Here is an 18,570-nt window from a genome sequence, read left to right as displayed (position 1 = left end):
GCCTTTGTACGCTGTCCCGGTAGCGAGGATCTAGGAGGGTGTACACCCAATAATCAGCCGAGACGAGAATGTGGGCGATGCGGCGGTCGTTTCTCAGGCACTGCAGCATGAAATCAACCATGTGCTGCAGACTCCCAACTGCCAAAGAACCGCTGTCCCCTGTTTGAGGCGTGACCTCGACCTGCTCTGCATCACCCCACCCTCGCTGTACATACTGAGTAGAGGTTTGTGTACCTCCCTCCTCTGGAGAGATGTCTTCCTCCTCCATCGACTCCTCCTCATCCTCCTCACAAAGTGTCCCCTGCCTAGGCCTTTGTGAGGAAACACGTAGCGCAGACTGTCCAGAAGCAGATGGCATTTGGGACTCCTCATCCTCCACCTCTTCTGAAACCTCATCCCTTAGTGCTTGCAGTGTTTGTTGAAGCAGGCAGATAAGGGGGACAGTCATGCTGACTAGTGCATCATCTGCACTCGCCATCCGCGTGGATTCATCGAAGGCACGCAAAACGAGGCAGATGTCCTTCATAGAGGCCCACTCAATGGTGCTGAAGTGTGAACGGCGCACAGTGCGACTTGTTTGCGCCTGATGCAGCTGGTACTCCATGACTGCTGCCTGCTGCTCACACAACCGCTCCAACATATGTAACGTTGAATTCCACCGGGTGGGTAGGTCACATATGATGCGATGTTCTGGAAGGCCAAATCGTCGCTGCAGAGCAGCGAGGCGCGATCTTGCCGTGCTGGAACGTCGCAAGTGAGCGCACTCTATGCGGACCTTGTGCAACAGTGCATCAAGATCCGGATAGTCCCTCAGAAAGCTCTGCACGACCAAGTTAAGAACATGTGCCAGACATGGGATGTGTGTGAGGTTGCCTAGGCCAAGAGCTGCCACCAGATTTCGGCCATTGTCACACACTACCAAGCCCGGCTGGAGATTCGCTGGCCCAAACCACACATCGCTCTCCAGCTTGATAGCATTCCAGAGCTCCTGCGCTGTGTGGCTTCGATTCCCCAAAGAAATTAATTTGAGTACAGCCTGTTGACGTTTGGCCACGGCTGTGCTCATATCGGTCGTAACAGGCTCCTGCTCTGCTGTTTCTGAGGAACTTGAGTAGGAGGAGGAGTCTATGTGTACAGACTGGAGTCCTGCAATCCGTGGCGTTGGAAGAACACGTACAGCGCCACTCTCCAGATCCGTACCCGGCTCCACAACATTGACCCAGTGGGCAGTGAGGGAAAGGTATCGTCCCTGTCCATGGTTACTGGTCCACGCATCGGTGGTCAGGTGGACCTTGCTACTAACGGCGTTTAGTAGCGCATGTTTTATTTTGCCCTCAACATGTTTCTGCAGGGCAGGGACGGCTCGCCTGCTGAAATAAAAGCGGCTGGGCACGTTGTATTGGGGGACTGCCAATGCCATTAAGTCCCGGAAGGTGTCAGTGTCCACCAGCCTGAATGACAGCATTTCAACTGCCAGAAGTTTGGCAATGCCAGCATTCAGAGACTGTGCTCGGGGATGGTTTGCCGAGTAAGGGCGCCTTTTATCCCATGCCTGTGCTACCGATGGCTGTGATGGATGGGAACGTGCTGTTATGGGTGGAATCTGACAGGGTCTCCGGACAACAGTGGCAGAGGTTCTTCCTTGGCGATCCTGTGAGGAAGCCGAACCAGCAGTGTGTGAGCTGGAGGAAGAGGGCCCAACACGAACTGAAGAGGTGGTAGGTGGTGCTGTACGTTGGCCTACGTCTTGAGGGTGTCTATGCAACTCCAACTCGTGCTTGGTGCGCACATGTTTCCACATATTTGTGGTATTGAGGTTGCTGACATTTCTCCCTCTTTTGACTCTCTGATGACACAGCTTGCATTTGACAAAGCAAATGTCATCTGCAACTGTGTCAAAAAAGGACCACGCACTGCAACTCTTGTGAGCGCCCGGTTTGCCTTTGGAAGGAGGAATGCTCCTAACGGGTGCCGAAGTGGAGGGTACAGGCAACCAAGTCTTCCCCCTCCCTCTGCCTACTGTTTTGGCCGGTAGGGGAATCTCTTCCTCCGAGCTGCTCCCACCACCTTCCTGTTGCTCACGCCATGATGGGTCAAGGACCTCATCATCTTCCCTCCCCTCTTCAAACAGCTGCTTCTCCGGGGTTGTCTCGCCAGCACCGTACGCACCAGAAAGTGGCAACTGAGTCTCGTCATCATCTGATGCGTACTGAGGTGTGCTGACCATAGGCACTGGCCCACTCGCCTCTTCAGATTCAGAGGGACAAAGAAGTTGCGCATCACTGCATACTCCCTCTTCTTCACATTCAGGAATGCTGCTTGGCTGGCCCCCTCTTTCCAAGCCAACAGATTCCGAGAACAGAAGTAGAGATTGTGATGGCTCCTGTCCATGTCTCTCTGACTGCCTGGGCACTTTGGCAGGTGGTGAAGAGACAGATGGTTGCTCTTCGGTGCTCTGACCCTGAGAGGATGCGGAAGTAATTGAAGTCGATGCGTTAGCTGCCATCCATCCGACAACGGCTTCAATTTGTTCCTCCCGCAGCAGTGGGGTACGTTGAGGTCCTACAAAGCTGCGCATAAAGGACTGTTGCCTGCTAAAACTGGGGGATGCTGATCCACTGGTGCCCGCAGCAGGCCCAGAATCCCCACGTCCTCTACCTGTAGAATCCCCACGTCCTCTCCCTGCAGAATCCCCACGTCCTCTCCCTGCTGAAACTCCACGCCCACGCCCACGCCCCCGCGCCTTACTCCCTGCCTTCTTCATCTTGCAAGACTGCTTAAGATAGGCAAAAAAGGACAAAGGGGGGCCTTAGTGTGCTTATTCCTGAACAGCTGGTTACAGGTACAAGAAACACTAATTTTATGAAGTGTGTGTGTGTGGACTAGACTTTAATAGGAGCTGATGTGGCCTACACAAGTTCAAAATGTAGTGTTTGGTGAACTTTTTATGTGGTTTCTTTGTTTGAAACAAACTCAAAGTATGAGAACAAAGAATTGAAACTGATAGTATCACCAACTTTTTGGAGCTATTACAATGCAGGCAGGTAACCTACAATGCAAAAGATGAGGCTCCAAAAAAATTGGGTAATACTAATCTGGCTGCGCCGGCAGGGCACAAGCCAGAAAAAAAGGCTCCTCTATCTACTCCTATATAGTGTTTGCAACCAACCAATGTTGATGGATACGGATGGATGCACACTAATAGGAGAAGAAAAAATGAGCTGCACTCAGAGACAAATATGTGTGAGGCAGTGACGCACGTTGAGCGTCCTACAACCAGACGTAGCTGCAGGACACTCTACTCAGCGTGAGCTGCACTCACACACAGTCAGAGACCTCTCAGACAGCCGTCAACAGTGCAGCTAAGTGGGCACTGGCACTGACAGGCTGCAGAAAGGCTCCGCTGTGTACTCCTATATAGTGTTTGCAACCACCGTAGATGGAGACGGATGGATGCACACTAATAGAAGAAAAAATGAGCTGCACTCAAATAAAAATATGTGTGAGGCAGTGACGCACGCTGAGCGTCCTACAGCCAGACGTAGCTGCAGGACACACTACTCAGCATGAGCTGCACTCACACACAGTCAGAGACCTCTCAGACAGCCGTGAACAGTGCAGCAAAGTGGACACTAGCACTGAAAGGCTGCAGAAAGGCTCCGCTGTCTACTACTAGTGTTTGCAACCAACGTATATGGATACGGATGGAAGCACACTAGATTGAAATTATTTAAAAAATGCAGCTCAAAAAATAAAAGATGTATGAGGCAGCAGTGATCACACTGGGTGGCCTACAGCCTGACGTGGCTGCAGGACCCACTCCACAGCGTGAGCTGCACTCACACAGCCCTTGCAGACAGCTGTGAAAACAGCGCTGCTAGGGAAAAGCAAGCTACAGTGGTGGTTTATGTAGCCTGGATAAAGCACAATATTGTTTTTAGAATCGCTATTTCTAACTGTCCCTCACAGTCTTCTACAGCAGCCTGTCCCTAACTGAATTCACAGCAGAGTGACCAGAAATGGCGGCTGCGGTGGCTTTTATAGTGCATCATGACATCATTTCGGCAGCCAATCACAGCCATGCCAATAGTTAACATGCCTACATGCCTAACAGGATGTGCCCACACTTCGGAGGATTCCCATTGGCTTAATCAAAGCAAGCAGGCTCATAGCATGATGGGAACTTCCTATTCCGATTCCGATCCCGGAATCCGATATGAAAAAAGTATCGGAATTAAGTATCGGAATTCCGATACCGCTAATATCGGCCGATACCCGATACTTGCGGTATCGGAATGCTCAACACTACTCGCGGTCATTCACGATGATGTCGCGCGAATGACCGGACGCCATCGCGGGCATTTTCGCAAAGGACTACTGGGAACGGGAGCGTGAAGTGAAGCGGGAAGGCTGCGCGGGACGTCGGAGGGTGAGAATACAATATTTTTTATTTTAAATTCTATTTTTTACAGGGATATGGTACCCAAAGCCCGGAGGACAGTCTCCTCTCCTCCGGACCGTGGGTACCATCCGCAAATGTTCTGCTTACTTTCCGCATGGTGTGCACAGCCACATGTGGGAAGTAAGCGGAACAATGCATTCCTATGGGTGCGGGATCGCCGCGATTCCGCAAATTAATGAGCATGCTGCGTTTTTTACCGCGAAGCGATTCCGCCGTGGTAAAAACCGCAACATTAGCACAGCATTGCGGAATCCCATAGGAATGCATGGGATGCTTATTTTTCGCGTTTTCGCGGCAAAATCGCGCGGTTAAAACCGCCGCGAAAACGCGAAAAAAAGCCACGTGAGAACTCAGCCTAAGAGTTTTTGCAGAGTCAAAAGTAAGAAAAGGTCGAATTCTAGAAATGTTTTTGAGGTGCAGATGACAAGAGCGAGCCAGTGATGTGGGGGGCAAAGGAAAGCTTGGAGTCAAGTATGACCCCAAGACAGCGGGCATGTTGCTGGGGAGTAATAGTGGAACCACACACAGAAATGGCAATGTCAGGTATAGGTACATTAGTAGAGGGAGGAAACACAAGGAGTTCAGTCTTTGACAGGTTCAGTTTCAGATATAGTGAGGACATGATGTTAGACACAGCATTTAGACAATCGCTGGTGTTTTTTAGAAAGGCTGGCGTGATGTCAGGAGAAGAAGCGTATAATTGGGTGTCATCAGCATAGAGATGGTACTGGAAACCAAATCTACTGATTGTTTGACCAATAGGGGCAGTGTACAAGGAGAAGAGGAGGGGGCCTAGGACTGATCCTTGAGGAACCCCAACAGTAAGGGGAAGGTGAGAGGAGGAGAAACCGGCAAAATATACAGTAAAGGAGCCGTCAGAGAGATAGAAGGAAAACCAGGAGAGAACGGTGTCCTTGAGGCCAATGGAACGGAGCATAGTGAGGAGGAGCTGATTATCCACAGTGTCGAATGCTGCAGAGAGATCCAAGAGAATTAGCATGGAGTAATGACCATTTGAGTTAGCTGTTAGTAGATCATAAAGCACTCTCTCCCAAAGAATGGCAGAAGATCTGTATACACACCTTTTCTCTCTAATCAGTAGAGTTGTCGGCCATTACATCTCCTTGCCTCTAATTCTAATGAGATAACTCCGCTCAATCTGTCCATGTCTACACAACAAAACTGAAGTGAGCTGTGGAAAATAGGAATTTCTAACCTATTGCGTGTCTTTTTTATTTGGATGGTCACATGAAAAATGAATACCTAATGAAGAATATTCTGAAGATTACCTGAGAAGATATAAATGTGATGGTTATAAAAGTTCAGACCTTACATCTAAAATTAAAATGAATGTCCTGCACTTGAGAAGGTCTTTGATTTGCCTGCAGTGGTCAACTCTAATACACATGATGTTATCCATATGTCTGGTTTAAAGTATGTTATGGCATAGAACAATTAGCATATGCAATTCTAAAAAAAAAAGTGTTCAGTTGTGTAATTAGTGAGTTGTTCTGGACACACAGTCCTGAATAACAAACCCTGCGGAGGAATAACTATGGGTATTGATGGACGGAGAGCAGGCGTGTGTCGTATCTACTTAGATAGAGCTTGACATTTGGCAGAAATCTCTTTGATGTACTGTATGCTAATTCTCAGCATCAGTGTATTCCATCAGGTCGCTTACAGTGATGTATGGTGTTATGATAGCGGCTCACAGATAGCAGTACATTATATTGAGCACGCTAGGTATCACGATATTACATCACTGGACATATTATGTAATCGAGCGTTAGGATGTAGACTATTAGTTTACAGATCATGGATCCTAAGGATCGGTGGAAGGACTTTTGTTGCTGCAGCTGGAAAATTGGAGAATTGTGAAACTTCGTAACACTCATGAATTGAGGGTGTGTAAGCTGAAAAAAGAAGAATAAACCAAAAAAATACAAGTCTAAAAAAACACATAATGTAAAAAAGTGTTATAAAAAATTAATGTATAATAGAATAGCTGAGAGTTATACCACTGCTGTCATTATTATTACAAAAAATATCTAATTTAATAACACATAACATGCAGTATTTGATATTATCAGAATTTTAAAATAAATAATAGCAGTAGGAAGAGATGGGCGAATGAGGATGAGTAGAATTGAATTCTACAAAAATTTGCTATATGGATTTTTTGCAATTTGCTACCCGTGGATTAGGGAAATTAATGGCCGTAAAGGGCCATCAAAAGGTTAAAAAAGTTCTTATCCTTAGGGTGCCGCCAGACGGCCGCATAAGCAGTTCTCAGTGTGCAGCTGTCACATTCGAGTCAGGAGATCCACCCACCAGTCTGCGATGCAAGCGTCGTCTGTGTTATACGGCTGTCTGACTGCGCCCGCCTACTCACTATACCGCTCATCTCTCCAGCCCCCCTGCTACTCACCGTCACCTCTACACTCCTTGCCACATTTTCTGACTCCCACCATTCACATTGGAATACCCGGGCCTCACACACTCAGTCGATTCTGCGCATGCCCGCCTAAGAACACTGCACAAGTCATGATGTCATGAACTTCCACATGCTTATGCAGAACCGTCCAGAGCGTGTGGCAGGGAAACAGAAGATGGAGCAAGGTCTAAACAGGTGATGATAATTAGCGGAGGGGCCGGAAAGATGGGCAGTGTCATAAATGTAAGGATTTTTTAAATTTTGTAAATATCACATTAATTAAGCTCTAGGGGTGGAGAGACCCCATAATAAGGGACCTTACATTTGCAGAGAAAAACTTCTATTCTAAGCAAATTGTGCGCTGGGAGGATTCACATGACGGATGGGTATTCGAGATTCCTGTTGGGTATTTTTTACCCTCTCTTTCACAAGGCTACCCTCAGCCTGTAATTCCCCCCCCAACTAAATACCATAGACCGCCACAAAATTGACTCAACCACTATATTTGGATAAATTGGCCACAGCAGCCATTTATTAAAACATTTAACATAACAGTTTCTTTAAATGTTATTCCAAAGGGGGGTGGTCCTCGAGGCCCCAAATTGTTACCGCCTCAGGTTCCAGTCCCATAATAATAAACTTGGCCTCCAGGTTGAGTCCTGCCTCTAGCCGCTAGGCACCAGCTCAGAGACGCAAAGAGACTCACCCGGCTACTATCCGCCATGAATTCCCAGTGATCCAACATTTCCACGTAATCCACCGAAGGGGGAGTCCAGGACCTTAGAGATCCCCCCTCCAAGCCGCCAATTACTATCACCACCAACCTCAAGGACCACCTCCCTCACGCCACACTGCTATGACAAGTGATACATAAACGTTAGTACTAACATGGATGAGATTACTATGAGTTAACGGTATATCAATGCCACTTTCAAGGGCTGGTGGGTGGGAGCTTGTGTTCTCTGTGATAGGGGAACCTAAAATGGTTGCCCTATAAAATGTGTACCCCCTTTTATTGTAATCCCCTTAACCCCTCCCTTAACCCCCACCTACTACCCCTCAGCCCTATCAGATATCCACATTCAAATTCCTTAACCCTTACCAAACTGTCCCTCTTAACACGTATTCTACCCTCGAGTCCCTCTCAACCACGTCATGCTGGCCTCCCTTTTATGGCCTGTGGCCTCCCAATACGGCCTCACTTGACGGTTGGGTATTCGAGATTCCTGTTGGGTTTTTTTACCCCTCTTTCACAAGGCTACCCTCAGCCTGTAATTTCCCCCCAACTAAATACCATAGACCACCACAAAATTGACTCAACCACTGTATTTGGATAAATTGTCCACAGCAGCCATTTATTAAAACATTTAACATAACAGTTTCTTTAAATGTTATTCCAAAGGTGGGCGGTCCTCGAGGCCCCAAATTGTAACCGTCTCAAGTTCCAGTCCCATAATAATAAACTTGGCCTCCAGGTTGAGTCCTGCCTCTAGTCGCTAGGCACCAGCTCAGAGACACAAAGAGACTCACTCGGCCACTATCCGCCATGAATTCCCAGTGATCCAACATTTCCACATAATCCACCGAAGGAGAAGTCCAGGACCTTAGAGATCCCCCCCTCTAAGCCGCCAATTACTATCACCACCAACCTCGAGGACGCCACCCACACAAATGTTCTCAACCCTCAAACTTTTGTGTCCCGACACACCTTCAAGCCTTTTTCGATGCCTTCTTGTACCGCCAGACACCACAAGTCCAAACCAACCGCGTTCAGATGAACCCCATCATTTCTCCAATTTCCTTCTCCCGACTCTAAATTGGTGTGATGCACCACAATTGCCCCATTTCTCACCATAAAACGGGACACCGCTCTATTTAATTTGATCCTGGCTTTATTAACACCGCGCGCCAACCTTGGCCCAAAGCACACTTTCCTGGGCACGATGTCTGACCAAATTACCAGCAGTTTGGGAAGCATGGACCAAAGTCTTAACATATCAAATTTAATGTCGTTAATTAAATCTCTGCACGGATGTTTTCCCAGATCGTTCCCACCCAAATGTATCACTAACAAGTCAGGCGTCCGGTCCAGATGAGCAAATTTGTGAAATTCCAGTAACAATTGATGCCACACCATTCCCCGTTTACCAATCCACCTTAGGATTGCCAAAGTCCTCGGCACGCCGTGCTGCCTCCCTTTTGGACGAACATCAACGCGGCTCAAAAGACGAAGGAGTGGCCCATAATCCAGCTGTCCCAACTCTGAGACAAAAATTGAAATATCACAACCAAACAAGCTTAACCCATGTAAACAAGTTCACAAATCATATCATAGATGGGCGAACATATGAGCGAAATCTCATGACTCCCACCTCCCAATTCTCTTAACCATGTCATCACCTAACCCTCTCCTAGCAGCTTCAGCAGCTGCCCCGATCTGCAACAAATGACCACAATAATCCTTGGCTGAAATACCCCCTCGTTCCAGACAGCGCCTAAATACCGCTATGAATTGGAAACGTGATAACACCGAGCCGTCCTTGTGCACTAACAATGGCTCTATTCCTAACCCCCTCCCCTGTTAAAAATTGCCTCATACAACGCAAAGGGCAGAGGGGGGAACCATGCACTTCGAAAAGCACCACCTTACAACCCTTTCCTTCCACATCTGTTTTCGAAGATCTCAGAAATATCTCCAGCCTATCGCCATATACATCAACGTCCTGTCTAAGCAACCCTCCTGTACAGGACCTGGAAGCAATGATTAGCTCCCCCAACTGAAAGCCCCAAAAAATGCTAGCGAAAAAGCCACTTTAAACAGAACTACCTCGCTATGAGAATAGCAAACATCAGCCAGTTGCTTGCCCAGTACCAAATGTACCTCGTAAGACACAGAACGTCTCCCATCGGACACCTTCCACCCTTTACGCCAACCTTTCACCACCTGAAGTACCAAAAAGGACTTTGTCAAGTCCTGTAATCCACGGAACTTAAAGACAAAGGCCAACCCTGAGAAGAAATTATTTAATTTTGGGACCGACCAACCTGATTCCCAATTGTGTCCTAATAACAGCAGCAATTTGCTCTAATCTTCTAAGCCCACCCCAAGTCGAGACTTCCACTCCTCCCAGATACCCCAAGACCTCGAATAGTGAGCCGACATTCCAGCTGCCAAAGATCTGGATAACAAATCTCTTACTGCCCCAACAGAAGGTTCCATAATTCTTCCAGGCAAGCCAGCCCCGTGGATTCCGCCAGAGGCGCCAACTCCCAAACTTGGTCCCACTGCAAACAAGAAGGAGCTTCAAGAATGGGGTAATTCACTTTCGGCCCAACCTCTGACATAACCCATAAATTGAAACTCAGGCCCACCCACACTATATACTGAAGAACTCTTACCAAAATTTGATCAGGTGACGAAAGCGAATTTATGACTCTCATTGCCCCTACTGACTCACAACCAAAGCAAATTTTCTTATTCTGAACACTCCTTCCCCACAACGATAGCGCCACAGCGATAGGGAAAGCGTCACAGAGAACCTGATTGGCCGTCCAAATCTTTTCAACCCAACTCGCTGGCCATTGCTCCACCAACCACCTGCCTGTAAGAAACAAACTGAAACCCCACTCTCCCACTGAACCAACAAAATGCCCAAAGACTCTGCAGACACCATCGGAGCAATCCAGATCGATTTCCCATTGTACGACTCCAAGAAAAGTGGCCAAACTTTCAAAACATCCTTCAACTCCTTCTTCATCTTGATAAAGTGTGATGGAACCGTAACTCCCATTGTAGCTAGAGACAACCTCCTGCAAAACGGTCTCCCCAACGGCATAATCCGACAAGCAAAGTTTAATTTTCCTAACAGAGATTGGACCTCTCTCAAAGTCACTTTCTTCAGACCGAAAACTCGACTCACTACCGCTCTCATGTCCAGCAATTTATCTTCAGTAATTCTGCATTCCATAGCGACCGTGTCAATTTAAATACCAAGAAAACTCAGTGACGTAACTGGGCCTACTGTTTTTTTGGACGCCCAAGGGACCCCGAAAGTTTAACCACACCATCCATCGTATGGAGCAAAATAGAACAATCAAGAGATCGCGCTGGACCAACAAACAGAAAATCATCTAAGTAGTGAATACTCGAATTAAGACCAGACACATCTTTGACCGTCCATTCCAGAAACGTGCTGAATGTTTCAAAATAAGAACGTGACAACGAACACCCCATCGGCAAACAACGATCAACATAAAAACCCCCATCCCAAAAACACCCCAACAAATGCATGCTGCCTGGATTAACCGGCAACAGGCGGAATGCCATCTCAATGTCTGTCTTTGCTAACAGTGCCCCCTGACCACATTCCCTAGCCAAAACCATAGCCACATCAAAAGACGTGTACAAGACCGAACACAACTGGAGATCAATCCCCTCATTAACTGACAAACCCTTTGGAAATGAAAGGTGATGTATCAGCCTGAATTTATTTGGCTCTTTTTTTGGTACTACACCCAAAGGTGAAACCCTGAGATTATCCACCGGAGCCGATAAAAATGGTCCGGCCATTCTGCCTAAAGCCACGTCCTTATTCAATTTTTCGGTGACCACATCCGAAAATTGTTTGGCCTATTTCAAATTCTTGGTTGACAACCTAACCTTGACATCTACAAAAGGAATCCTAAAACCATCCTTAAAACCGTCCCGTAAAAGATCAGCTGCTTCCCTGTCCGGGTACCTACTTAGAAATCGCTCCATCTCTGCTAGCCGAATTGGTGTCACCCCTTTTTAAGTTCCGTCTGCACCTTTCTGTTTCCCTGCTCTATAACATTTTGAGGACCCATGATTGCCGCTGCAGGAGGCACATTGATGTTTGAATTTGCATTTTGCCCCAAATCTACAGGAATCAACTTTAAGCTGCTGCCAGAGATGGCTGCCAGTGCTTTATACCCATATCCCTATTAAGAACACATGCACGCTCTTCTGAGCCAAATGTGCATGTGTATGAATGAATAGCTGTTTGACAGCTGTTTTGTATGTCTGACCTAAGTGCTATGCTTATGGGGAGAAAGGCTGCTAGTGGCTTTCCTCCTTGTGGACAGATGGTGATTAATGGCCATCAGATACCATTCGCACCACTTATTCTTCTGAAAATAAAATAAAAAAATGCAGAATATAACTTCGCAACCTTTCCAATATGTTTTAATCCTTTTGGAGACAGGCCTGGCTGCCTGATAGACAAGATATGAAGGCGATCAGAAATCTGTAAGCCAAAAAAATATCCAACATCTATTTATATCGGCTTAATCTTTTAAGTATGCTCACTATGAGAAGCTGTAAACTGATGTCTTCACAGCACTAAAGGATTAAGCTTTCTTTTTCTTGCTGGCGGTCCAATAGCCATTATTATGCAATCAAGACGTATTGAATTAGAAGAAAACAAAAAGATGCCAAATAATGTGATACAAATCTTTCTCCATGGATTTCACTGTGAAGTGTTACCTTAGAAGATGGAATCCAAACCGGATTATCCAGAAGATCGGTGCGGACATGTCCAAATGATATTTCCCTAACACAATGGGCACTGCTCGCATACAATACACACATAAATTAATTTCCACAGCAGTCAGCCCTTTGTCATTGCCAAGGAAATAAATTATATTCTGTCAAATTAGATTAATTACCTTGGAATAAAATTCTACATGAAAGAGTAGAGACTGGGAGCCTGGATCTTGGGGTTCGAATGAGGTCCCTTTCGATTTAGTAGAAACATTGTGATGTCTTTGTATCGGGACATTAATTTTTTACCATTGGTATTAAGCGGAGTTTGAAAGTACTGGAAGCAAACGGGAAAGTTAGAAACTTTGAAAAGCATAAAACATATTTTTGTTTTTTTCATTTTTGCCCAGAATCCACCTGAAAAATCGCCCCGTAAAATGAAATTAATGCACAGTAAAGTCAAGATGAGATTGTGGTACAAATGTTCTGTCTTATGTCCCTTCTTTTAACTGCTTCAGGGTTAGAAAACCATGAAGCGGTTAATAGAAGTGACATGCTCATTCAGTATAAAGTAAAAGATGCTGTCGGCAGAGGAGGTGGAAGCGCTTGTTGGAGCCATTTCAGACATTATCAAAACTCCCAGGGTCATTGGACTGCTGACTGTGCGCTTACTATGTAATGTAGTAGCTGCAGAGCTGAATATAATGTTTTAATTATTTTTATTTATGTCTCACCTCCATTGTGGAGATATTAGCAATCAAAGTATTTGCCACCTAACGAGTTAACATCCACTTGACCTTAATAAAAAGTTATCAGAAAGTTTTCAATGGGGCATGCACTTCTCTCTATATGATGCGGGTAGCAGATCATAGGCAGATAGCAACACAACAGAAAAAGAAACGGACACTAGCACACTGTGAGATGTATGACAGAGAGCTCCAATCCCTTGGACTTACACCTTTCAGATAAAGTACCTGTGGGGAGAGGAGGAGCTCACCTGAGTTTAGCAGTGGAAAAAATAGTGGAAAAACCCAGCAACTGCAAAAAAAAATATTTTTTTTATATATAAAATATCTTATTTGTTTGGATATGGCTAAAAACAAAGAAAAAATGAAGATAGTAAAAAATATCATGGTGGATACCGGGTCTACAAGTTAGGCTAGTTTCACACTTGCTTTTTTTTGCAGCGCGTTTTTCCCGCAAAAAAACGCATTGAAAAAACGCATACATAAGCATACAACTGCTGCGTTTTTTTCAAGCATTTTTATGAGCATGCATGAAAAAAACGCAGCGTTTTTATGCGTTTGTATGCGTTTTTAGTGCGTTTTTACCGCGTTTGCGTTTTTTTCCAACATTTTTAGGTGGCCCCTCACACTACCCAAACCATGACTTTACTAACCCTAACCCTGACCCTAACCCTAACCCTAACCCTGACCCTAACCCTTAACCAAATCATACTTAACCCTAACCCAAACCCTAAACCCTAACTAACCCTAACCCTAACCCTAACCCTGAGCCTAACCCTAACCCTAACCCTGACCCTAACCCTTAACAAAACCATACTTAACCCTAACCCTGACCCTAACCCTAACCCTGACCCTAACCCTAACCCTGACCCTAACCCTAACCCTAACCCTAACCCTGACCCTAACCCTTAACAAAACCATACTTAACCCTAATCCTGACCCTAACCCTGACCCTAATCCTTAACAAAACCATACTTAACCCTAACCCTGACCCTAACCCTAACCCTGACCCTAACCCTAACCCTAACCCTGACCCTAACCCTAACCCTAACCCTAACCCTGACCCTAACCCTTAACAAAACCATACTTAACCCTAATCCTGACCCTAACCCTGACCCTAACCCTTAACAAAACCATACTTAACCCTAACCCTGACCCTAACCCTAACCCTGACCCCAACCCTAACCCTGACCCTAACCCTAACCCTGACCCTAACCCTTAACAAAACCATACTTAACCCTAATCCTGACCCTAACCCTGACCCTAACCCTTAACCAAACCATACTTAACCCTAACCCTGACCCAAACCCCAACCCTAACCCTGACCCTGACCCTAACCCTAACCCTAAACCCCCTTAACTAACCCTAACTCTAACCCAAACCCCTAAATTCCATGGTTAAAAAAAAAAAACGCATATGCAAAAAAACGCATACATGAGCATGCCAGTGCGCACATATGCGCATCCATAGGCTATAATGGCCATTTTTAGCGCAAAACGTGCGCATATGTGCGCATGCGCTTTTTTGCAGGGCCAAAAAATGCAACATGCTGCGTCTGGAAAATACAAACGCACACCCCAAAAAAACGCAGCGCATGAAAATCGCATACATGCGCTTACCAGCGCGCAGGTATGCGCACCCATGTTAAATATAGGGGAAAAACGCATGCTCAGGTATGCGTTTTTTTCCAGCGCTAAAAAACGCAAATGTGAAACCAGCCTTACGAGCATTAGTCTTGACTAAGAGCCTTGATAATGACTCTTAATGTGGTTCGCTGGTGTCCCAAAGGTTTAGAAATGGCTTTACAACATTTTTCAGACTGATTGATAGCAATTACTTTGTTTCTTATTAGTTCCAGAAGTTCTTTGGATCACGGCATAATGTCTAGCTTTTTAGGATATTTTGGTCTACTACACTTTGTCAGGCAGATCCTATTTAAGTTATTTCTTGAGTGAGAATAAGTGTGGCAGTAATCAGGTCTGGGTGTGGCTAGGGAATTTGAACTCAGCTTCCCAAAGATGTGATAAACCACAGTCAGTTTTTCACACAGGGCCCTATAGGTTTAGATTTCTTTTTCCCTTAGTAATAAAGACCTTCACTTAAAAACTGCATTTTTGTGTTTATGTGTGTTATCTATGTCTAATATTTCAATTTGTTTGGTGATCTGAAACAATTAGCACTTAGCATTTATACACATATTCCACTCTGCCACCACTATTACATTGTGTGTTCAGCATAAAATCTTCTGGCGATTCTGAATTCAGCATCTTAAAAATAAAGCTTTGAATGCTATAAAGATGTAATATACAGTTAATAACCACAGAATTGTGGATCAAGATAAAAGTAATAATTTGAAGGCTACTGTCACCTTGTGTTACATGTATTTTAGTTAAAATTAATTTTTTCATTCAGTTTTCATTACAAAAGCTCCATTTTGCTCTTTGTTTCACTGCATATTTCAGCAGCAGAATGGGTTCATTGAGAATCTATCAGTCTTGCTGGTTCTAACGGGATAGTTGGTAGCTTGTTTCTGTCTTTTTTCAGAGCTGCTTTCAACATATTTATGTTCATCTCCACTTTGATGTGGTTTGTGATCATTGATCATTTGGGAGGAGCTCAGAAAAAGACAGTTACAAACTATCCTGTCAGAATAAACTCACTGTTGAATTTCCATGTAATTCATTCAGGAACCAGTAATATTTAGTGCTAACATTATTGAAGCTAAAAAAATACAGTAAACATTGCGAAATTGGTAATGAAACCCAACTGTATTAATTACTTTTAGACCGAAATGCATGCGTTTAAGTAAAAAAAATGCCTTTGAAGGTGTCCATATCTCTTAGTATGAGCAAATAAGTTTGAGTGGAATTGAATTCTACTCGAATTTTCTAAAAGTCCACATTCACCAAAATTATAATTTTTTGTAATTAATTTCCTTGTGAATTCAACCACTGGAAAACATTTTTCTGCATTAGTCCTCCTTGAATCCTCTTCTGATCCCCACTGCAAGTGGTGAAAGCCCCATGCCTCTCACACTGATTGGGAACTTCCAGCTCTGATAAAGGCCTGTGACAGTTTTATGCATACACAAATTTGTGGTGCACATTGTGACTTCGTGACCTCTCGTGCACTTGCACAGAACCCTCCAGGGTCTCAATAGAACTGGAAGGCCTGGCTCAGTGTGAGAGGCTCGAGGATTTCAGCGTGAGTGGCCGGCATCCGAAGATGAGAAAAGGACCGGACTGGTGACAGTGAGTAGAGATGCAGGAGAGATGTATGTGACGTGAGTATAAGGATTTTTTTTATTTTTTACATTTCATGTGTATTAGGCTTTGGGGTCTGGAGAAACTGCAGAGCATAATTAGGGATTTTAAATATGTGGACAATAACCTCTTCACAAATCAAATGTCCTGGGAAAAAAAAACAGACAAATTTGAATTTTGCGTAATCCATTCATCTCTACCTTTGAGTTATTTAAATGCACTTTTAAGACTATAATGCATTGACTTATGTGATAATGTTGTCTCTTCACTTAGGTTGGTGGTTCGATGCCTGTGGACCTTCCAATCTTAATGGAATGTATTACACCGCTGGTCAAAATCATGGAAAATTGAATGGCATAAAGTGGCATTACTTCAAAGGTCCAAGTTACTCATTACGCTCAACAACGATGATGATTCGACCATTGGACTTCTAATTTCAGAAGGGCGGAAGAATGACATACAGATATGGGAAGTTTTTCTTTTCAGTTAAATTTCTGAAGATGTGACCTTCAGTATATCCACAGCTTGGAGCGGTTTAGTATGGATTGCCGATCCCATGATATAAGCAGGACTTCACTACTGGAGGTGCTGGGATTTCAGCAAATGACTCAAAATTTGGTTGATCCAATACGGGGACGTGTTCTACATGATCATCATCACCATTTTCATTGATTTATCCAAGAAGTTGGTATAAGCAAACATGTATTAAGTATATTGCATGGACAATAAGTTTTACAGACGATTTCATCGATATAAAGACTCAACTATCCCAATAATCAAAAAGATGCGGGGTAAAAAGAAATGTACATAAGAAAATTCTGGATTTTTCTATGGATTTTTACAGTTAAACATCGACATAATCAGAAAATGTTACTGTACACCTACCATTTAATTTCGACTTAAAATGTGTCACAAAGGTGATATTGAACAAATGAGTAATTGTAGCAAGAAACATCAGAAAAACTCAAAGGTTTCTCTTTAGCCATTCGGAAATTCAAAGATGAAGCAATGTGATATCACAGGAAGTTGTGAAAAAATAAGTAAAAATAATCCCAAAACGTATCTTCTCTTACTCTTGGTGTAGGATATATATGTTGTAAGGGAAACTGCACCGTATTGCAACTTTAACCTCTATTTACTATTAAACAGCCGAGACATTCTAATATTTCTGCAGTTTACATGTATTTTTTCATCACAAAATTTAGCTACACAATTTTTTTTAGCACAAATAATTCTCATTACACAAAGCAGCAGTATTATACTACCGACGAAGATTATACGCAAAGTGGTACGCAAAGTAAATTCTATGTAAAGACATGTTTTATCCGTTAGTGTTTTCATAGCTTTGTTTGCTACTGATATGGCTTAGTATCCTTGTATGAAGTATGGGTGTATGATGTATTTTATGAATATTTTAGGTACAGATACATAAAAAAAAATGTGACATTCAAAAACAGCATTTTCTGGAAGTATACATCTTCTCAAGTAACTATGTATTCTGAAGGGTTTTTATTTTCAAAATCTTCACAATAAATTAAGAAATGTTTTTGTTATAAAGATGTTTTTGTTTTTTAAGACACTTCTTATCACCTTTAATATACTTATTACTTGTGTATAATATGTAGCAGATTGCAAAATAAATCCGTTTAGCTCTAAATAGTGGGAAGTTCACTAAAAAGGAAACAGGTAGAGATGAGCATATCTTTTGGTAACGAATCAAATTTGTCACAAATTTTACCAACAGATCAGACTTACTAGTATCTGAATTTGTCATGGTTTGATTTGTAGAAATCGAATAAAATTACTGTATTATTTTGAGAGCCAGGAAGGGGTTAAAAAAAATAATAAAAAATTCCATCATCTGTCTTTCTGCTGTAGCTCCCAGCACAGTCTTACGATTTTCCCTTGGGATCTTTTTAGACCTTGAATTTTTTAGTAGAGATGACAGAATCATGCACAATTCGAATTTGCCTGTTATTCAAAATTCAGACCACACTGAAGTTATTTTCCCAAATTTGATATCCCTTATAGGTATGTGCAAACCCGAACTGGAATGTTCAGAGTCTGTCCCAAACACTTAGTGTCCATGCATGGACTTCTCACTGAAATTCATATTACTGTTCAGGTTTGGCAGCCCAAACATCTGATGTTTCCCATGCTTT

The 18,570-nt window shown here is 43.9% G+C and overlaps 1 protein-coding gene across 1 annotated transcript in view; it reads left to right on the top strand.

Annotated features, from left to right (window-relative positions):
• The window catches only part of ANGPT1 (angiopoietin 1), a 445,617-nt gene extending 427,652 nt beyond the window's left edge, over window positions 1–17,965 (top strand). The window contains exon 9 of the mRNA XM_073590180.1: window positions 16,682–17,965. Within this exon, the coding sequence (XP_073446281.1) occupies window positions 16,682–16,842 (161 nt within the window). The 3' untranslated portion in view covers window positions 16,843–17,965. The remainder of the gene's footprint in view (window positions 1–16,681) is intronic.
• Window positions 17,966–18,570: the final 605 nt, after the last annotated feature.

This window comes from Dendrobates tinctorius, unplaced genomic scaffold, assembly GCF_039654945.1.
Source record: "Dendrobates tinctorius isolate UK_male_01 unplaced genomic scaffold, ASM3965494v1 ptg000116l, whole genome shotgun sequence".
In the NCBI taxonomy this organism is placed as follows: Eukaryota; Metazoa; Chordata; class Amphibia; order Anura; family Dendrobatidae; genus Dendrobates; species Dendrobates tinctorius.
Note: the sequence above shows the minus strand (reverse complement) of the source record. Positions and strands in the feature narration are given on the sequence as shown.